This window comes from Balaenoptera acutorostrata, chromosome 4 (assembly GCF_949987535.1).
Source record: "Balaenoptera acutorostrata chromosome 4, mBalAcu1.1, whole genome shotgun sequence".
In the NCBI taxonomy this organism is placed as follows: Eukaryota; Metazoa; Chordata; class Mammalia; order Artiodactyla; family Balaenopteridae; genus Balaenoptera; species Balaenoptera acutorostrata.
In genome coordinates, this window is record NC_080067.1 from 136,560,048 (window position 1) to 136,579,606 (window position 19,559).

The following is a 19,559-nucleotide window of genomic DNA, read 5'->3' on the forward strand; positions in this document are numbered from 1 at the left end:
ACAATGTTGGAAGCTGATAATTCAATCTATTATAGGTACACACAAACATATGATTCTAGTGTCCCAATTAAACATAGACATTTACAGAGAGAGTTGTTGGCATGAAAAGGATAGTTGAGGAATCCTTCAAGGTCTAGAGTAAGAGTCTGGATAAGATGCCCTCAATTCCACATGGTCAACTTACCAGAATTGTGGTGACGATGAGCGTTCGGTTGGCGAGTGAATCGGTGATATTATTGGACCTGTCTTTGTTGCCATCTGTCATGTTAAGCCCACTGTTGGAGTTCCAAATCCCAATCTACACAGAACACATTACATCAGAGGCTGCTGGCAGTCAGTGATGGCATTTATGCTAAAGAGAGGTCCCTGGTACACCAGGAATAGGCACAAAAGCTCATAGTCTGGGAAGAGGACAACAGGGTATCACTGTGGAAGCTACTAAATGTGGGAAAACAAAACAATGGAAGGATGAGTGTGTAGATGGAACAGAAAATTTGTGCTATGTGGGGTGAAGTAGGGGGAGGTCCTTTTGTTTTTAATTTATTAAGTTCAATGTTCTGTTTTAAATTAAGAATTTTTAAATGAATATTGGATTTTCTTCCAATATGTATTTGTTGAACAACTACTTATATGCCAGGGATTCTTCTAGGCATTGGAGGGCATAGCAGTGAACAAAAGAGATAAAAATTTCTGGTCTTGTGGAGCTTACATTTTATTGATACAAACCTTGTGTTACCAAAGTATTACCATCGATGCCTTTAAAATTTATAAGAAATGGGATGGAGGAGGCAAGATGGATAGTGGAGAGATCGGGCATCTAAAAGGGAAACGTAAATGGAAGAAAAAGTGTGGATGAGCAGCAAACTAAGTTCTAGGCCTATTTTACTGGAGGACCCAGTGCTGGGTCGGGGTGCCTCTTGTGGACACTAGTAGTACTCTGTTAGTACCTTCCTTGTACCTCTGTTCTGAACCTTATTCTGTTATTATCATCTGTTTACCTGTCTTGTTTGTTCACTTGACTATGAATGCCTTCAGTGAAGGTATTCACTTTTATTGCTTATTGATCTTTCTATCTACCACAGAACCAATCATTGTGATTGGCAGTCAGTGAAGCCCATTGCTCTTTTAAGAAATAATAACCCAAATTTCCTCCAGTGGCCAAGCCATTCCTGGGTTATCAGACCCTGTAGAAGTATATTGATTTGTTTTGCCTCTGGGGGCAACCTATGAAAAGAGCCTCAGAGAATCGAGCTCTTTTTCTGAAGCCTTCTGTAGGCATTTACTGCCAGCTTAGTGAGATGGCATGCAAACCTGGTTGCGGTGTGATCTTGGACAAGATACTAAACTTTCTGAGCTTTTATTCTCTAACTATAAAATACTTTATAGGAATCCTAAGAAGATCAAATGAGTAGATGCATGTGAAAGTGTTGGTATAAGAGCTGCACAAACATTAATGAAGGACATCTGAATGACTGCCCCAGTAATTTCTTTAAGCTTGTCCTGTTATGAAAGAACTTAGAATTGTTAGTGAATTTTTTTGAAATTTATAAGCTGATAAAGTAAAGGAGCTATGAAAAACAGGGTCAGTTTAGGAACACCAACACTTGGACATACTCTGGGATGGACAGGGTAGACCTATGCTTGATCTCTAAATATACTCTTCCAATGGGAGGACATTGGCTAGTTGGACAGAGTATGAGCTTTCCAGATAGACTCTTGTCCAGATTCTAATTTTGCAATTTACCAGCAATGTGACCATGGGCAAGTTAATTAACCCTGCTGTGGCTCAATTTCCTCACCAGCAAAATGGAGACATTAGAGCTTTCCTGATATTTAAATAAAATTTTACCTGTGGGAATGTTAGGCTTCTTTCCTTTTCTATTTATTTACTTTGATTTACTGCCTAAATGCAGCAGCTGAAAATTCATTTAGCTTGACAAGTATTCTTTTTAGAAATATAAATTCTTTGAGGAAGTTGCAAGTACTGTATCACACATTCACACATCGGTGTGAACTATTTCAGTTTCACTGTCTTCTTTCTATACTTAATTAGACCTAGTTGGTTGGTGACATAGGAGACAAGTCTAGATAAATGGGGGTTTGGGGTAGTTTTTGCATTTGAAAGTATTTCATTCTGTCTATAGAGAGGGTACTAGAGGTAGGATTAAGCTGTAGGATAACACCTTTAATAACCATTCAGTCTTTCCAGGATCAAGTGCGATGTTCATCACTTAGAATGCATGCAACACATGTCTGCGGATTAAAGAATCTTTTCTTTGTCTGGCTTTAAACCCAAGAAAAGGGGACAATTTTTTCTTTCCTCTCTTCTAACCTACTCTCACTTTTTGGGGGGCAGGGGCTCTCATTTCCAGGAAATGTATCTCAGGCTAACCACAACTGGGAATCTATTGGTTTTCATCCAAAGCCATGCTTTAGGCTGTGAACAGTTGACTTCTAACTCTATGAAGACTGTGTTTAAATTGGGCCCTGGCTGTGCTTTTAATTAAAGCTTGACTTAAGCACTGGGGAGAATGGAACCTAATTTTTAATTAAGTATTGAAAGGTGGAGAAAATAACTCTGTTTTTAGCCAATTTGTTAAGTAATGAAATGTGTTCTCTGTAACTCTTATTTCTATTAATGTCAAGTGTTTAAAGGACCTATACTAATATTTGCAAATGGCAGTGTTGAATGGCCTTGCAACATCACTCCCTTTTAAAATACAAACTTGAAATCGTAGACAAATACACCCCACGGCTTAACATCTGGCTTTTTTTCTTTTATTAACCTCACTAAAAGTGTGGAAGGTCAGATATCATTGCTGATGTAGTTCTAATCAAATGAGTCCCAAAGTCCCATTCAGTGTAAACTTTCCTCCATAAAATAAGAAAAAGGAGATTATTTTTTCCCACTATCTGTGTAACAGAAGTTTCCTCAAATCTAGACTAAAAGAATATCAAAATATAGTAACGATCAGGCTATTCCTGGGAAGTGGACAGTTTGGAGTTTGGAGTACATATGGAATTTGAATGACCTCAGCCTTCTATTTTCAAACCTTTTAATCAGCAAAGCAGTAGAGTGCATGTGTGTGTGAGAGTGCGTGTGTGTGTGTTTGTGCTTGTGTGCATGTGTTTGTGTGTCTTTTAAACCTAAGTTGTCCACTGACTTTACCTGTTAATTGAAGTAAATGAACACGTGAATGAACGTCTCTTTCTGAAAAAGCAAGATCCCATGATTCTTGTGTATTGCGGGGAGGGACACAGTTACCCAGATGCCAGGGTGTTTAGCATTTCAGTCCTGTTCTCCAACCTTGGAGAAGGGCTTCCAGGAAGCAGAACCTCAGTTTTCAAACTGTAGCAAAAGCAGTCAGCAGCAATTCACCAGTGAGAATTAGTGGACGGTGGACCAATTATTTGTGGGCAGGAACACTCAAAAGCTAAATTGCCTGGCTCTGCCTTCTTTCACTTTGTAAACTGGCATGAGGGAGCAGCCATTTATTATCTCAGACAACAGAGGGAAGCATTTGAAAATGAGTGCCCAAATGTCATTACGCAAACTTTTTTAAAAGAGGTAATGCAACAAAAAGATGCTCAGAGAGTGACTAACATCTATCTCCCAAACCTGGTATGTGATTCACATAAACTCAAAATCCAAAATTGCGGAATGAAATAATCGAGCATCTAGGGGAAGAAAAAAGTATATCTGTTTCTTATATCATGAGCTTTATGAACACATATTTTTAGTGATGGGTTTTGTAAAGACTGCTGTATCCGTCTTTTGGAAAGAATTTCAGGCAGACTATTCTCTACTGAAAAATGTCAGAGTGCAGAGAAGAGCTTTTGGAATTTGAAGGCAATGGGGGTGAATCTTCCTCTTGTAAGACGGAGTCTTGTAGGGAAAGGCCAATGTGTTTTTTGGGTCTCAATAGGTCTCATGTGCTAGCACTCAGGTTACTGTAAATTGTTGACGAGCAGGCATAACACAAAACAGCACACCACAGTGTATACAACTTGCAAAGTGGGCAACGATAGGTCAGCAGGAAGGAAGAGGCACAGCGGCATGGAGGAAGGAGGAAAGCCAAGAAGTGCAACCTTGGGAAGTGGGGGTGATTATTGCAGTTTAGTGACCAATAAAGGACATTCCCCTCCTCTGAGTAAAATTTCCGGGCTTGGATTTCATTCCCTAGGATATTTGGTTTGAATTAATTCAACATTGCATAAAGTGCCTGGAGTCTCAAGCTGGATTAGTGTAATAAGCTTCTTTCTGGGTGTCAGTTAGGTTCATCTACTTATTAGCAGAGAAGAGATGGGATTGCCTTCCCTGTGCCTTTGGTAGCCTGATTCACTGAAGATTAAAACAAGGTTATTAAACCTGTGCTTTTTTAAACTTAAAAGCAGGACATTTTGGAGCTCATATGAGTACTACCAAAAGGGAGACAAGGTTTTTGACTGCAGGGAGAAACTGTTTACACTTTCTGTGACTTAACTAATAATTCCAAAGATGAAAGTGAACCTGACAAAACTGTTCAAGTTGAACAGTAATTTAAGGTCCATTTGTCAATCAACAAATAGTTTAGCAAGTGGTTTTAGAGAGAGAGAGAATGAAAGACAATGTTTGCATATCACTGGGACACTTTCTTGATCCGAATGTTTGTAATGTCTAACATTTGCTTCTATAATAAATCTGTGCACATTCTTTGACAACATGATACTAGGTGTTATGATTTGCAAGATAATCTCATTTCCCTTTCAAAGCCTCTAATGTTTTTGTCCTCTGGAAACTGGGGTTCTAAAACAAATTGCAAAACAATATGCATTGGCAAATTTTGCTTTACTGCATAAAAAAAGATAGTATGTAAGAAAAGGGAATTTCTAAAAATGGCTCATATTTTGTGGTGGTGACACTGAAGGAGATGTCCCAGCCCTTCTGAGCCTTAGCCTATCTGACTAGTCTGATGGATCAAATCTATTGTTTTTATGCCCCTTAGGGAAAAATATTTAGTGATTCAAGAGGGAATATCAATGACCCAGTGTCTGCTTCTGTTTCAGTTACCTGCTTTCAGTCCTAACACGGACTGAGTCTACCCAGGAGAAACAAAAATAATCTAGGGGGAAATATTTAATCCATCATTATTTAATCCATCTCAAGCCTGTTTCCATTCACAGGCAATGTTGTTGAGAGACAACATATTCAATCATCCCCATTCTCCCTTTATATGTAATATCGCCTCTAAACTGCAATTGGAGAGCTGCTGGTCTGGGAAAGCTGGAAGGATGCAGGTTTTTCCTTTGGTATTCCCCCTCCCCCCCCAGATTTCCTGCAGTTTTTGTCCATGTACAAACCTTCTTCCACACTTTATATAAGTGTTTAGACACTTCGCCAGCAACCTTGGTTTTCGGAGGGAAAGATAAAAATAGCACTTAATTAAAATGGAGCATGGAAGCCAAAAGGTATCATGGTGTGTAAGTGTTCACAGCATTACATTTCCCACCCATTATTGGGAATCTTGCATCTTAATTCAATATAAAGCCTGAGAATAGGTACAGTAAAGAGATGAACCAAGTACTGGGTCCCACAGAAGTTACTTCTACTAGGTGGTGCAACCTGATTTTCACTTTTCCTTTTGCACACCAAAAAAAGTCTTAAAGTTCTTTTGAATATGCACATCTATGCTGCAGAGTTAAAAGGTCTTCATCATTCCTTAAGAAGACATGTTAAAGACATTTATAACCAGATTAGTCAATCGACCAACACACACACACACACACACACACACACACACACACACACACACACACACACACATTATTCCTTAGTGAGAAGAAGGTGTACGTAATGACTTATTCTTTGATTAGGGGCTTCTGCGTATTAGAAACGAGTGAAAGTGAGAAAATAGGCTTTTTCTAACAACTTTCCCTATGGACCCTGCAAAAGGCTGACATGAAAAGATTGGCCATTTCCTCCATTGACACCTGAGAAGGATAGGTTGGCTTCCCCCATTGCTTTAAGGTTCAATCAGCCTTCTTAGGAATTGAGCCCAAGTCACCTGAAGAAAGAAATGTTATTGCAAACAATGAAGAGATAAAGAAACAAATTGAGAAAACACTTTCATCTAATTCGATTTTGCCTTTGTTGGAAAAACACCAATAGAATGTGCATAATATTGACATGTATAAATAGCTGCAAAAACATAACAATAGCTTCATCTATTTCATCACACATCTGAGCCAAAAAGATGTTTCTTTAACAGGTTTTCTTCCCTCTTCAGTTCTGTACATTAAATGGAGTGGAGAGGGAGAGAGAAGCATGTATAGAGAAGCATACATTTTCTTTAAAAAAAAATTATAGGCTTTTAGTCTGTAACAATATTATTTTCTTTCCTTGTGTTCCCTGTAGCCCAAATTCCACATCCATTATGGAGGCTAGGTTGATGGCTTGTGCTCTGTCAGAGCATGTTAACCTAACAGACAAGGAAATCAGAGTGAAGAAGCCCGAGAGAGAGAGAGAGAGAGAGAGAGAGAGAGAGAGAGACAGAGAGACAGAGAGACAGAGAGACAGAGAGAGGAAGAGAGGAGATGAAGAGAGAGGGCATTTTTAAAAGGGGAAACCTGCGTGACTAGTGTGAACTCTCAAAGCTGTGAACTAATTATTTTCCTCAGACATTTCAGCACTGGTGGTCACCTTTTACATTCAGCCTAATTAATCTTTGTTTATTTTAATTAAGCTATTTGGGGGTGAGGTATATTTAGGACCTTAAAAAAAATGTGTCTCAGTTAACAAAAGCAACAAAACAGAAATAGAAACCTTATCTCATTTTAAAAATCAACTGAAATATTTCAACTAAGTAAAACTGATTGTTCCCAAAGCCATTCTTTTACATTAAGCTTTTTGTACTCTATGGTGAAAAAAATGTTGGCTTATAGAGTTTTGGTGTTCAGACAGTTGTTTTGGGGGCTTCAAAATCTTTTTTTTTAAGGTTCTAAAAGGCAAAGTCTTCACACTATAAGTGTTAATTATCCCAATGCATAGTTGTGAATACTAAAATTGGTGTAATAAAGAGGAGGCAAATTATTTTATTATTATTATTATTAATTAAATAGCTTACATTTGCATTGCTCTAAATAGTAACAAGAATGGAACTCAAATCATTGAGAGGTTGAGAATTACAACTAAATAAGCCTAAAATCAGAACTCAACATTAAAATACATTTTTTTTGGCATATTTCCTCCTAAAATTAGGGATGCAAAGTTAGTTTGCTTCAGTAAGCTTTTTCTATCCTACTTTATTTTGTCCCTCTGTCACCAGTCTCAAAATGGAGTAAAATTAGAATTCATTTCTAAGTAACCCTTGGATGCCATTCCAAATATAAATCATTGACAGCTTCTGATTTCCCAAGTCTAAACTCAATTTCTTAAAACCTTTGAGAAATGAGGCTAATGACATCCACCCCTAAGGTTATATATATGTAATAATATAATGATGCTTGTATATAAACCAAGCACTATATAACCATTCGCATTGCTATTAATAGCACACACAATTTAAGAATCTAGCACATCAACATCGATCTGCATATCAGGGAGAGAGATCTAGAAAACTGGACGTAAATGAACGTGCTGAGAGAATCACTTTATCATTCCCCTACTTGTTTGTGCAAGTAAAAATGCATGAGCAATGCTTTTTTTTAATTTTCAAATTTATTATTGAGGAGGTTACCTTTTCAGTTCCTTCCTCTTTGAGACTAATAATGTCCAGATCAAAATCCTTCCTCAAGCCATCGGTTTTATTGAAGGTGATACGCCCAGTCAAGCCATCCCACTGAGCCTATGAACAAAAGGAATGTGGCATTACTGTTTAACACTTATCATAAGCCTAACACCATTAAAACTGTAATACCTCAAATTCATCACAGTATCCAATTATTCGGTTTCATCATGGTGTTATAAACCATTGTATTGGTTCAGTAACTTGATACCAGAACACTTCACTGTTTTATTAGCACTCATTTATTTCGTCAGTTCTAACATTTTAACATCAGTCAAATCTGTAATAGTGGCACTTTAAATGGGGAGTTTGGAAAGAATGACTGTAAAATGGTCTGCACATGGAGTAAACAAAATTTGGGAAGTCATAATATTCAGCTTTCCAAGGTCAATCCAAGTACTTTTCAAGGTACTTCTCAAAGGAAGTAACTCCCTTTTTTTCTATGTGAAAAGGATATAATCCAGTGATGTATTATCAAATTTTTAGTGTGTTTGTGATTTAGTCTTTCCAGTGTCATTTGGGTATTATATTACTTTCCTGTGGCTGATGTAGCAAATTATTACAAGCTGGTGGCTTAAAACAACAGAAAGTTATTCTCTCACAATTCTGGAGGCCAGAAGCAGAAGTCCAAAATCATTATCACTGAGTGAAACCAAAGTGGCAGCGGGGCCATGCTCCCTCTGGGGGCCCAAGGGAGACTCGGTTCCTTGCCTCTTCCTGCTTTTGGTAGCTGCCAGCAAGCCTTGTCTTGTAGTTGCATCACTCCAATCTCTGCCTCTGTGGTCATTTTGCCTTCTCCTCTTCTTCTTCTATGTAATCTTCTCTACTTCTCTCTTATAAAGACAGTTGTGATTGCATTTAGGGCCTATGCAAATAATCCAGGATAATCTCCCCATCTCAAAAATCCTTCATTTGGAGTGACATCACCAAGACGGTGAAATAGAATTTTCCTGGCTTCCCTCCTGCTCACAAGGAGAAAATTAACTACTATTCAAGGACAAGACACTACTGAGAGAATCCTAGAACATGGGGGTGAGGCTGAAGCACCACCCCCTGCCCCCACCCCCGCACCACAGAGACCAAGAGAAACTGCATTAGAAGGTAAGAGAAGTGGCTACAGGTTGACTGCATTGCTCTTTTCCCAGGTCAGCACAGCAACACACAGAGAGGTCTCCCCTGATCCTCTGGTTCCTCCAGGGGGAAAAGAGAACCCAGAGGAAAACCAGCTCTCCCAGCGTTGTGGGTAACATTGCAGGAGCCCCTACTCTGATCTCGCACCTCAGGGATTGCTGGGGAATCTGTGGGGCTGGACCTCTGGAAATCTGACTGTGATGGAGATGTGGGGAGGTGTTCGCAGTGACCACCGCACAGATCTTGGCAGACCAAGTTCATTCCTGCAGTGCCCAAGTAGTAATCCCAACCAGAGGATTTACTTATCTGAAGAATCTGGTTGGAGGTACACTCTGACCAGAGAACTAGGTAGGGTACAGATCTACTTGATTCAGATCCTCAAATGAGGAGTTTTGCCAGCTTTGGAGCCTGGTTTGCCCACATCCAGGCAAGGAGCTGAATCACAGCCTCACCTGCTGTGAAGATTGTCTTGTGGCCCCATCTGACCAGAAGGGCTGGAGACAATTCTAGGAAGCTATGTGATCCAGTGGCACACGAACCAAGAGGTGAGCAGAGCCAAGAGTTTGCAGAACAAAACCAGTGGCCCTGTTCAGTTAGCAGACTTGTAATGTAGGTCAGCTTCAGTTAAGACAACAAACAGCTTTACTGGATTTAGAGTTGCTTGTCCTGCTGTGCCTGGACAAGGAATCTAATTCATAGCTCTCCTCATTGCTGAATACAGCCTTCATCTTGTCTGGCCAGGTAACTGAACTGGAGCATACAGAAATAGCCCATCCAACAGCCTTATGTACAGTGGTACTGGAACAGAAAGCAGAGCTTATGGCTTTCCCAGTCTGCAGAGTAAAACTGGTGGCCTCACCTGACCAAGGAATCAGTGCATACTCTTTGAATCCCCAAATAATGAGGGGGAACCCAGGCCCTGGGTCTTATCATGCTGTCCTGCCAGGGCAAGGAAGCTAATTTGTAGCCCCATCTACTACTGTATGTAGTACCTAGTGCCAACCTTCTAGTAAGCCTTACCAGAGAATCCAGGCAACCATGGAGCCCATCCTGTAGCCTTACTTGGGTAGGAAACCAAGCCAGCAGTCCCATCCAACTGTTCCCAGACAGTGCCACAATCCTCATCCTTGTCCTTAGAGCATGAACTGTTGCTTTGCCTCAGAATAGACCATAATAGCAGGCCCCACCTGCCCAAGGACCTTACCAGCAGACACACCCAGAAATTTAAACTAAGCTGACTGATCAAAAACTGTCTTTGCCAAAGCAAACTTGTAAAGTCTGGAAGAAGAACCCAAATACCCAAATGTGCAGATGCCAATGTAAGGAATCAAGGATCACAAAAAATCAGGTCAATATGACACCACCAAAGAAAACAAATAAAGCTCCAATAACTAAAAAATGGGGATCTGTGAACTGTCAGACAAAGAATTCAGAATAATCCTCTTAAGCAAGTTTAGTAAACTACAAGAAAACACGAACAGACACTAAATGAAATTAGGAAAACAATGCATTAACAAAATGAGAAATATGATAAGGAAATAGCAACTATCAAAAAAAAAAAAAAAAAAAAGAACAAACCCAAACAAAACAAAAAACCAAACAGAAATCCTAGAGTTTAAAAATGCAATAACTGAACTGAAGAATTCAGTAGTTTCATAAGTAGACTTGACCATGCAGAAGAAGGAAGGTCTTCAAGACAGGACAGTCAAAATTACCTAGTCAGAGGAGCAAAAAGAATTTTTAAAAAGTGAAGAAATCCTATGGGCATTATGGGACACAGTGAAAAGAAACAATATTTGCATTATGGGAATCCCAAAAGGAAAGGAGAAAGAGAAAGGGACAGAAAGTATATTTAAAGCAATAATGGCTGAAAACTTCCTGAACCTGGGGAGAAAAATGAACATCCAGATCCATGAGGCCCAAAAGATCCCAAATAGGTTGAATCCAAATAGGACTCATTATAATTAAATTGTCAAAAGTCAGAAAACAAGGATTTTTTTTTTTTATGAGAGAGAATGTTTTATTTTATAGATACATAACTATGGAATATATATAGTTTTATATATATATATATATGTCTGTATATATATTATAGTATATATATAAATATGGTTATACACACACATACATTCAAGACAATAATTTTAGTGGTTCTGATAACATAAAGCACAAAGATTTAAAATAATATTTGAATAATTACAAAAGTTTTCATACCAAACACAGTGTAGATCACTTATGGAAACACTTTCTAAGAACACTCATTTTTACTGATTCAATCTTTTCAAACATGATCTCAACCAATACAAAGAACTTAATAATGATGTATATAAATCACTATAAATGTACTCTAATTTGATCAATAAGGCTGTCAATTCAAAAAAATAACAATATTCATTTTCTTCCTCCTGGAAATAGGATTCTCTTCAGAATGGTTTATTATTTGTTGGTAACTTTCATTATCTTATGTTCAAGTTATACTTAAGAATTAAATAACTATATTGAATTTGTATTTTTCATTTTTTATTGAAGTATAGCTGATTTACAATATTATACTAGTTTCTGGTGTACAACAATGATTCAGTATTTTTATAGATTACACTCCATTTAAAGCTATTTACACAATGGCTATATTTCCCTGTGCTGTACAATATATCCTTGCTGCTTATCTATTTTATACATAGTAGTTTATATCTCTTAATCCCATACCCCTATCGTACCCCTTCTCCCTTCCCTTTCCCCACTGGTAACCACTAGTTTGTTCTTTATATCTGTGAGTCTCTTTCTGTTTTGTTATATACATTATTTGTTTTATTTTTTAGATTCCACATATAAGTGATAATGTAGAGTATTTTTCTTTCTCTGTCTGACTTATTTCACTAAACATAACACCCTCTAGATCCATTCATGTTATTGAAAATGGCAGGATTTCATTCTTTCTTATGTCTGAGTAATATTCTTTATCCATCCATCTGTTGATGGACAGTTATGTTGTTTCTATATCTTGGTTACTGTAAATAATGCTGCTATGAATATTGGCATGCATGTATCTTTTCAAATTAGTGTTTTTCTTTTCAAAGAATTTTAAGAACAACAAGAGAAAGAGAGAAGTTACACACAAGGGAAACCCTGTAAGACTATTGGTGGATTTCTCAGGAGAAACTTTTCAGGCCAAGAGAAAATGAGATGAAATATTCAAAATATTAAAAGAAAATAACTGTCAACCAAGAATTCTATTCCTAGTGAAGCTGTCCCTCAGAAACAAGGGAGGAATAAAGACTTTCCTGAGCAAACAGAATCTGAGGAAGTTCATTACCACTAGAACTGCCTTACAAGAAATGTTAAAGGGAGTTCTTTGAGTCGAGAAAAAAGAATGCTAAATATCATAAAAACATTAAAAGGTGGATGTTAGCTGAATCTACTGTGGTAATCAGTTCATAAGATCTGTAAATCGAACCATCATGCTCTTCTCCTTAAACTTATACAGTGATGTATGACAATTATTTCTCAAAAAACGGGGGGAAAAAGATATATGAGAGAGGTGATCTCTCTCAGCCATGTGAGGACACAGCAAGAAGGCAGCCATCTGCAAACCAGAAAGAGAGCCCTCACCAAGAACCCAACATTTCTGGCACCCTGATCTTAGACTTCCAGCATCCAAAACTGTGAGAAATAAATGTATGTTGTTTAAAGAAAATGTCCATCGACAGATGAATGGATAAAAAGATGTGGTGCATATATACAATGGAATATTACTCAGCCATAAAAAGGAACAAAATTGGGTCATTTTTAGAGATGTGGATGGACCTAGAGACTGTCACACAGAGTGAAGTAAGAAAGAGAAAACCAAATATTGTATATTAATGCATATATGTGGAATCTAGAAAAATGGTACAGATGAATCTATTTGCAGGGCAGGAATAGAGACACAGACATAGAGAATGGATGTGTGGACAGAGGGAGGGAGTGGGATGAATTGGGAGATTGGGACTGATGTATGTGCACTGCCATGTGTAAAACAGATAGCTAGTGGGAACCTGCTGTGTAGCGCAGGGATCTCACCTGGTGCTCTGTGGTGACCTAGATGGGTGGGATTGGTGGGGGTGGTGGTGGTGGGAAGGAGGTCCAAGAGGGAAGGGATATATGTATACATATAGCTGATTCACTTTGTTGTACAGTAGAAACTAACACAACATTGTAAAGCAACTATACTCCAATTAAAAAGAAAAAAGAAAAATCCTTCATTTAATCATATATGCAATCTTTTTGTTGTTGTTGTTATATAAGGTAACAATTGCAAATTCCAGAGATTGGGGCATGTATATCTTTGTGGGGGGACCACTGTTCAGCCTACCACATGTATCAACATCATTTGAGGAACTAAAAATCACAGTAGTCTGCCCTTCACAGAACTGACATTGGAGATCTTTGGTAGTTTCATTAAATAAAAAATAGTGGCCCCAGAGGGTCTTGAGCTTCAATCATTAGGCGATTCTTGGTAAGCTTGCCTATTTGAGTTGACTTACAAATGAGGATAAAAGACAACTCAGTCCTTTGTTTACACTTCGCTATTTTCCCTCTCCTGACTTTACCAAATTCATCAGATATGTGTAAGATGTGAAAAAGATCCTGAGAGTTACACTATATCCACAGTGTTCACACCATGTGTGTATGTTGAATATATTTACCCATTTGCCCAAGAGGCAGAAGCAATGCAGTAGAAAGAGTATGAGTTTATCACAGAGCTGCTTTTAAATCTCTGAAGTATGACTTCAGGAAGATTATTTAACCTGAATCTGGTTTATCTCAGATTTCAGTGTTTATCCATGCAGGGTTTTTGAGAGATTTAAATGGCACTTAACACAATTCTTAACACATTGAATACATTTAAAAGTTTAACAGTGATTATTTTTATAAATATCTCTTATTTTCCTTCCCCACATTCATAACTCTAGAATTTGACTTTTATTACCTCCAATGTCAGTACTCATATGTATAGTTTTTTCTGGTCTCTTCTGTATTTCATTTTACAAAGCAACATCAGATTCATTGTCCTGAAGTGTAATTTCATATTCATGCAATTCCCCTCAACACATAAAGTACATACTGAATTTATGTCACCTATAAATGAGTCTAAAGCTTGACTTTACATTTGCAGTTGTGATGGTTAATTTTATGTGTCAACTTGACTGGGTCATGGGATGCTCAGTTTTCTGGTTAAGCATTATCTCCAGGTGTGTCTGTGAGGGTGTTTCCATTTGAATCAATAAAGCAATTGCCCTCTCCAATGTGAGTGGGCATTATCTAATGCAATGAGGGCCTGACTAAAACAAGGAACAAAGAGGCAGAGGAAGGGAAACTTTGCTTTCTCTGCCTGACTGCTAAGACTGGGACTTATACCATTGGTGCTCCTGGATCTCATCTTCCTGGTGCCAGGAAGTATCTGGGAACACCTAATGGTTTATAGTTTAGTAGGAATAAGCACATTAATGTATTTCAATGAAGCACCCAAGTGTGAGGATAAAAATTCGCACATAGTAACTAAAGAAAGAAGTATGGATCGTACTTATCCCAACCGCAAGGAAAAAAAGAGAGCCAGTGACATGTTCCTGGAGGAAAGAATGCCTGAACTCTCAAAGGATGAGAAGTTAGTTGACCAAGCAAAGACTCACAGACTGAGTAAAAGCATGAAACACAAAATAAATTATGTTTGCCATGGATCCATCATGTGAGGTAAGGAATGATGAGAAATGAGCCTGGGAAGGAGAGTAGGTTTCTGTTCCTAATGGTGCTGTGAATCATACTAATGTGCTTGGACTTTGCTCTATAGATATTTGGGGATCATTGGAGTGTTTCAAGCCTAGGAGTGTCATGGGCAGGTGTGTATTACAGGGAGATCATTTTGTCAAAATTGAGGAGGATGACTCAGAGAAAGTCAAGATTGTAAGCAGAAGGTTGGTTAGCAGGTAGTTCTCATAGAACAACATTTATGGAAATGTAATCTCATGTCTATGTATGAACAGAGGGACAGCATAGTTCCTTCATTTTCCTGCCCCAACAACGTGTACACCATTAAGTATTCATAGAATGAGTTCCACAGAAGGATGGACAGAGTTTCTTGATGAAAGCATTGCTATTAAAGTTCCCACATAAAGAATATGTTATGGAACCAACTTGTCAGGAACCAACACAATTAGCACAAAACTATTGTCTAACTACCATTCAGAAGGAATGGATATCATGAAAGAAGTACACTTTATCACTTGATAATACTGGAAGTTAAATCAAATTAATGTCAGGAAATGACATTACAACTCTCATCTAAGCAGCTTATATGGTCAAACTAGATGTGAGTTAAAGTGTTGTGACACATGAAGAGAAAGGCTTTTTATAGATCCTAGAACTTTGCCTTCAGAGTTTATTGCCAATGGAAGCCATAATGCTAAACATTAGTACCAGCTTTAAAAAAGAGATGGCATATTTTTATGGTCAGTAATAACACCTGTTGTTACACTTTCTGAGATGTAGGTAATCGCATTCTCTGCATCGGGACAAAAAAAAAAAATCAATATCAAAGGCAATTAGGGAGCATCCTCTTGTGTATATTTAAGTACATCTCCTGATATTGCAATTTCCTTTTCCTCCTCATCATACCCCAGTCATACTTTTTGTACGCAGGTCACTCCTCTTTATTTTGCAAGTCAAAGGCTGGCTTCATAGGTTGATGGGTTAACTGAGAGTTGCTAAATAAGCTACTGCATTCAGGTTATAGCATTTGCCTGAGAGTGGAGAACAATTTGTCTATGACTTTGGTTCAGTGGAAATCTCTACTGGGTTAAGGGTTTGGACTAAGCCAGATTTCAAATCCCTTCTTCATGCTTCTAAAAATGTGCAGTTCTAACCCTCTTCCTGTTATGTTTGGAAATAAGTAGTTATCTCCATTAAGTTCTATAGGATTTTCAGAAAGCTTTTTCCTAAAGGCAACTTTTCCTTCCTGGGGGTCATGCTGTGAGTCAATTTGATACATTGTCCAGAGTTTATAGAGCTCTCTGAAAATGTACAGAAATTGGTAGCATTTATCTCTTGATGTAGCATATACCTCATAGCAAGGTCTTAAAACCCAGGTCAGAAATCCAATTTTATTTCCGCTAAATGTGTCTATTGTGTCCCTTTGTTTGGATCCTGTTGTGCTGGTTTTATTCTTGAATTTAGTGTTCCAATCACTGGTGCAGAGTAACTCCCACTTCCCGTTTCTCTTCCCTGCTCATCCAAGTGGTAAAAAGTCCCATTTTCATGCTCTAACAATGCTTCTTTTCCTGCCTCAATATTTACAAAGACACCCTGCCTGGTCCTTTACTGAACTGAAATATGTTTTGACCTTAGAAATCGGGTTTCCCTAACTGACACAATTACCTGTGTCTTTCTTCCTCCCAACCATAGATGAACATTTTGTATATGCTCTTTTTTCAAAAACTAATTGTTGATAAGCTTTTATGAAATCACCAATGCATTATTGATCAGGGTGAATAGACAATGACTAATTCCTGGATATGATGAATAAGATCCATAAGGAATCCATTTTCTGGGCGAAGGCTGAAGCATACACAATTTAGATAATGATATATAATTATATTAGTCATAATTACAATTTGCTTGCCTTATGTAGAAGCATTTGCACAGAGGACAATTATAGTATACTTAACTGAAAACAATACTTAAACTATTGTCCCTATTTTAGGAAATAGCTTTAATTTCTACTCTGTATTAGACCTCTTGACAACAACTGCTTAATAGCAAGTGAGTCAAATGGTGTGACTTTCTTCTCTCTTATCAGACACATAATTTGATTGTCAAGAGACAAAAATTAAGAGATAAAAGAAGAAAAATAAAAGTTTTCATTAATGTTTCATTTGTATGCTCTTTCCCAAGATGATATTTATGGTCCAAATAAAATATATATATTTTAGTACTGAGGAAGTAAGTGGCTAGCATTTAACTCTAGGCTCTTGTAATAGTCAGGTTGTTTTTTTTTTTTTTTTTGAATTTTTGAATTTTATTTTATTTCTTTGTTATACAGCAGGTTCTTATTAGTTATCTATTTTATACATATTAGTGTATACATGTCAATCTCAAACTCCCAATTCATCCCCCTCCCCACACTTTCCCCTCTTGGTGTCCATACGTTTGTTCTCTACATCTGTGTCTCTATTTCTGCCCTGCAAACCAGTTCATCTGTACCATTTTAGGAGCCTACTTTTCTTTTTTATTTTTTTAACATCTTTATTGGAGCATAATTGCTTTACAATGGTGTGTTAGTTTCTGCTTTATAAAAAAGTGAATCAGTTATACATATACATATGTGCCCATATCTCTTCCCTCTTGCATCTCCCTCCCTCCCACCCTTCCTATCCCACCCCTCTAGGTGTTCACAAAGCACCAAACCGATCTCCCTGTGCTATGCGGCTGCTTCCCACCAGCTATTTTACGTTTCGTAGTGTATATATGTCCATGCCACTCTCTCACTTTATCACAGCTTACCCTTCCCCCTCCCCATATCCTCAAGTCCATTCTCTAGTAGGTCTGTGTCTTTATTCCCGTCTTGCGTCTAAGTTCTTCATGACCATTTTTTTTCTTAGATTCCGTATATATGTGTTAGCACATGGTATTTGTTTTTCTCTTTCTGACTTACTACACTCTGTATGACAGACTCTAGGTCCATCCACCTCACTACAAATAACTCAATTTCATTTCTTTTTATGGCTGAGTAATATTCCATTGTATATATGGGCCACATCTTGTTTATCTATTCATCTGTTGATGGACACTTAGGTTGCTTCTATGTCCTGGCTATTGTAAATAGAGCTTCAGTGAACATTTTGGTACATGACTCTTTTTGAATTATGGTTTTCTCAGGGTATATGCCCAGTAGTGGGATTGCTGGGTCGTATGGTAGTTCTATTTGTAGTTTTTTAAGGAACCTCCATACTGTTCTCCATAGTGGCTGTATCAATTTACATTCCCACCAAGAGAGCAAGAGGGTTCCCTTTTCTCCACACCCTCTCCAGCATTTATTGTTTGTAGATTTTTTGATGATGGCCATTCTGACCAGGGTAAGATTATATCTCATTGTAGTTTTGCTTTGCATTTCTCTAATGATTAATGATGTTGAGCATTCTTTCATGTGTCTGCTGGCAACCTCTATATCTTCTTTGGAGAATTGTCTTTTTAGGTCTTCTGCCCATTTTTGGATTGGGTTTTTTGTTTTTTTGATATTGAGTGACATGAGCTGCTTGTAAATTTTGGAGATTATTCCTCTGTCACTTGCCTCATTTGCAAATATTTTCTCCCATTCTAAGGGTTGTCTTTTCGTCTTGTTTATGGTTTCCTTTGCTGTACTAAAGTTTTTAAGTTTCATTAGGTCCCATTTGTTTATTTTTGTTTTATTTCCATTTCTCTAGGAGGTGGGTCAAAAATAATCTTGCTGTGATTTATGTCATAGAGTGTTCTGCCTATGTTTTCCTCTAAGAGTTTGATAGTGTCTGGACTTACATTTAGGTCTTTAATCCATGTTGAGTTTATTTTTGTGTATGATGTTAGGGAGTGTTCTAATTTTATACTTTTACATATACCTGTCCAGTTTTCCCAGCTCCACTTATTGAAGAGGCTGTCTTTTCTCCATTGTATATTCTTGCCTCCTTTATCAAAGATAAGGTGATCATATGTCCGTGGGTTTATCTCTGGGCTTTCTATCCTGTTCCATTGATCTATATTTCTGTTTTTGTGCCAGTACCACACTTTCTTGATTACTGTAGATTTGTAATATAGTCTGAAGTCAGGAAGCCTGATTCCTCCAGCTCCGTTTTTTTTCTAAAGATTGCTTTGGCTACTCGGGGTCTTTTGTGTTTCCATACAAATTGTGAAATTTTTTGTTCTAGTTCTGTGAAAAATGCCAGTGGTAGTTTGATAGGGATTGAATTGAATCTGTAGATTGCTTTGGGTAGTAGAGTCATTTTCACAATGTTGATTTTTCCAATCCAAGAACTCCATCTATTTGTATCATCTTTAATTTATTTCATCAGTGCCTTCTAATTTTCTGCATACAGGTCTTTTGTCTCCTTAGGTAGGTTTATTCCTAGATATTTTATTCTTTTTGTTGCAATGGTAAATAGGAGTGTTTTCTTAATTTCACTTTCAGATTTTTCATCATTAGTGTATAGGAATGCTAGAGATTTCTGTGCATTAATTTTGTATCCTGCTACCCTACTAAATTCATTGATTAGCTCTAGTAGTTTTCTGGTAACATCTTTAGGATTCTCTATGTATAGTATCATGTCATCTGCAAACAGTGACAGTTTTACTTCTTTTCCGATTTGGATTCCCTTTATTTCTTTTTCTTCTCTGACTGCTGTGGCTAAAACTTCCAAAACTATGTTGAATAATAGTGGTGAAAGTGGACAACCTTGTTTTTTTCCTGATCTTAGTGGAAATGGTTTCAGTTTTTCACCAGTGAGGACGATGTTGCCTGTGGGTTTGTCATATATGGCCTTTATTATGTTGAGGAAAGTTCCCTCAATGCCCACTTTCTGGAGGGTTTTCATCATAAATGGCTGTTGAATTTTGTCGAAAGCTTTCTCTGCATCTATTGAGATGATCATATAATTTTTCTCC

The 19,559-nt window shown here is 37.6% G+C and overlaps 1 protein-coding gene across 6 annotated transcripts in view; it reads right to left on the reverse strand.

The window, feature by feature from the left end:
• Nucleotides 1-19,559, reverse strand: part of GRIK1 (glutamate ionotropic receptor kainate type subunit 1) — a 428,363-nt gene that overhangs the window by 39,894 nt on the left and 368,910 nt on the right. For 3 of the 6 annotated variants that reach the window (XM_028164433.2, XM_057546160.1, XM_007173825.2), the window contains 3 exons: nucleotides 7,716-7,823; nucleotides 5,341-5,385; nucleotides 185-298 (listed from right to left, as the gene is read on the reverse strand). In XM_028164433.2, coding sequence (XP_028020234.2) covers nucleotides 185-298; nucleotides 5,341-5,385; nucleotides 7,716-7,823 — 267 coding nt within the window. The remainder of the gene's footprint in view (nucleotides 1-184; nucleotides 299-5,340; nucleotides 5,386-7,715; nucleotides 7,824-19,559) is intronic. The other 3 variants (XM_057546158.1, XM_007173824.3, XM_057546157.1) reach the window with 1 other exon arrangement.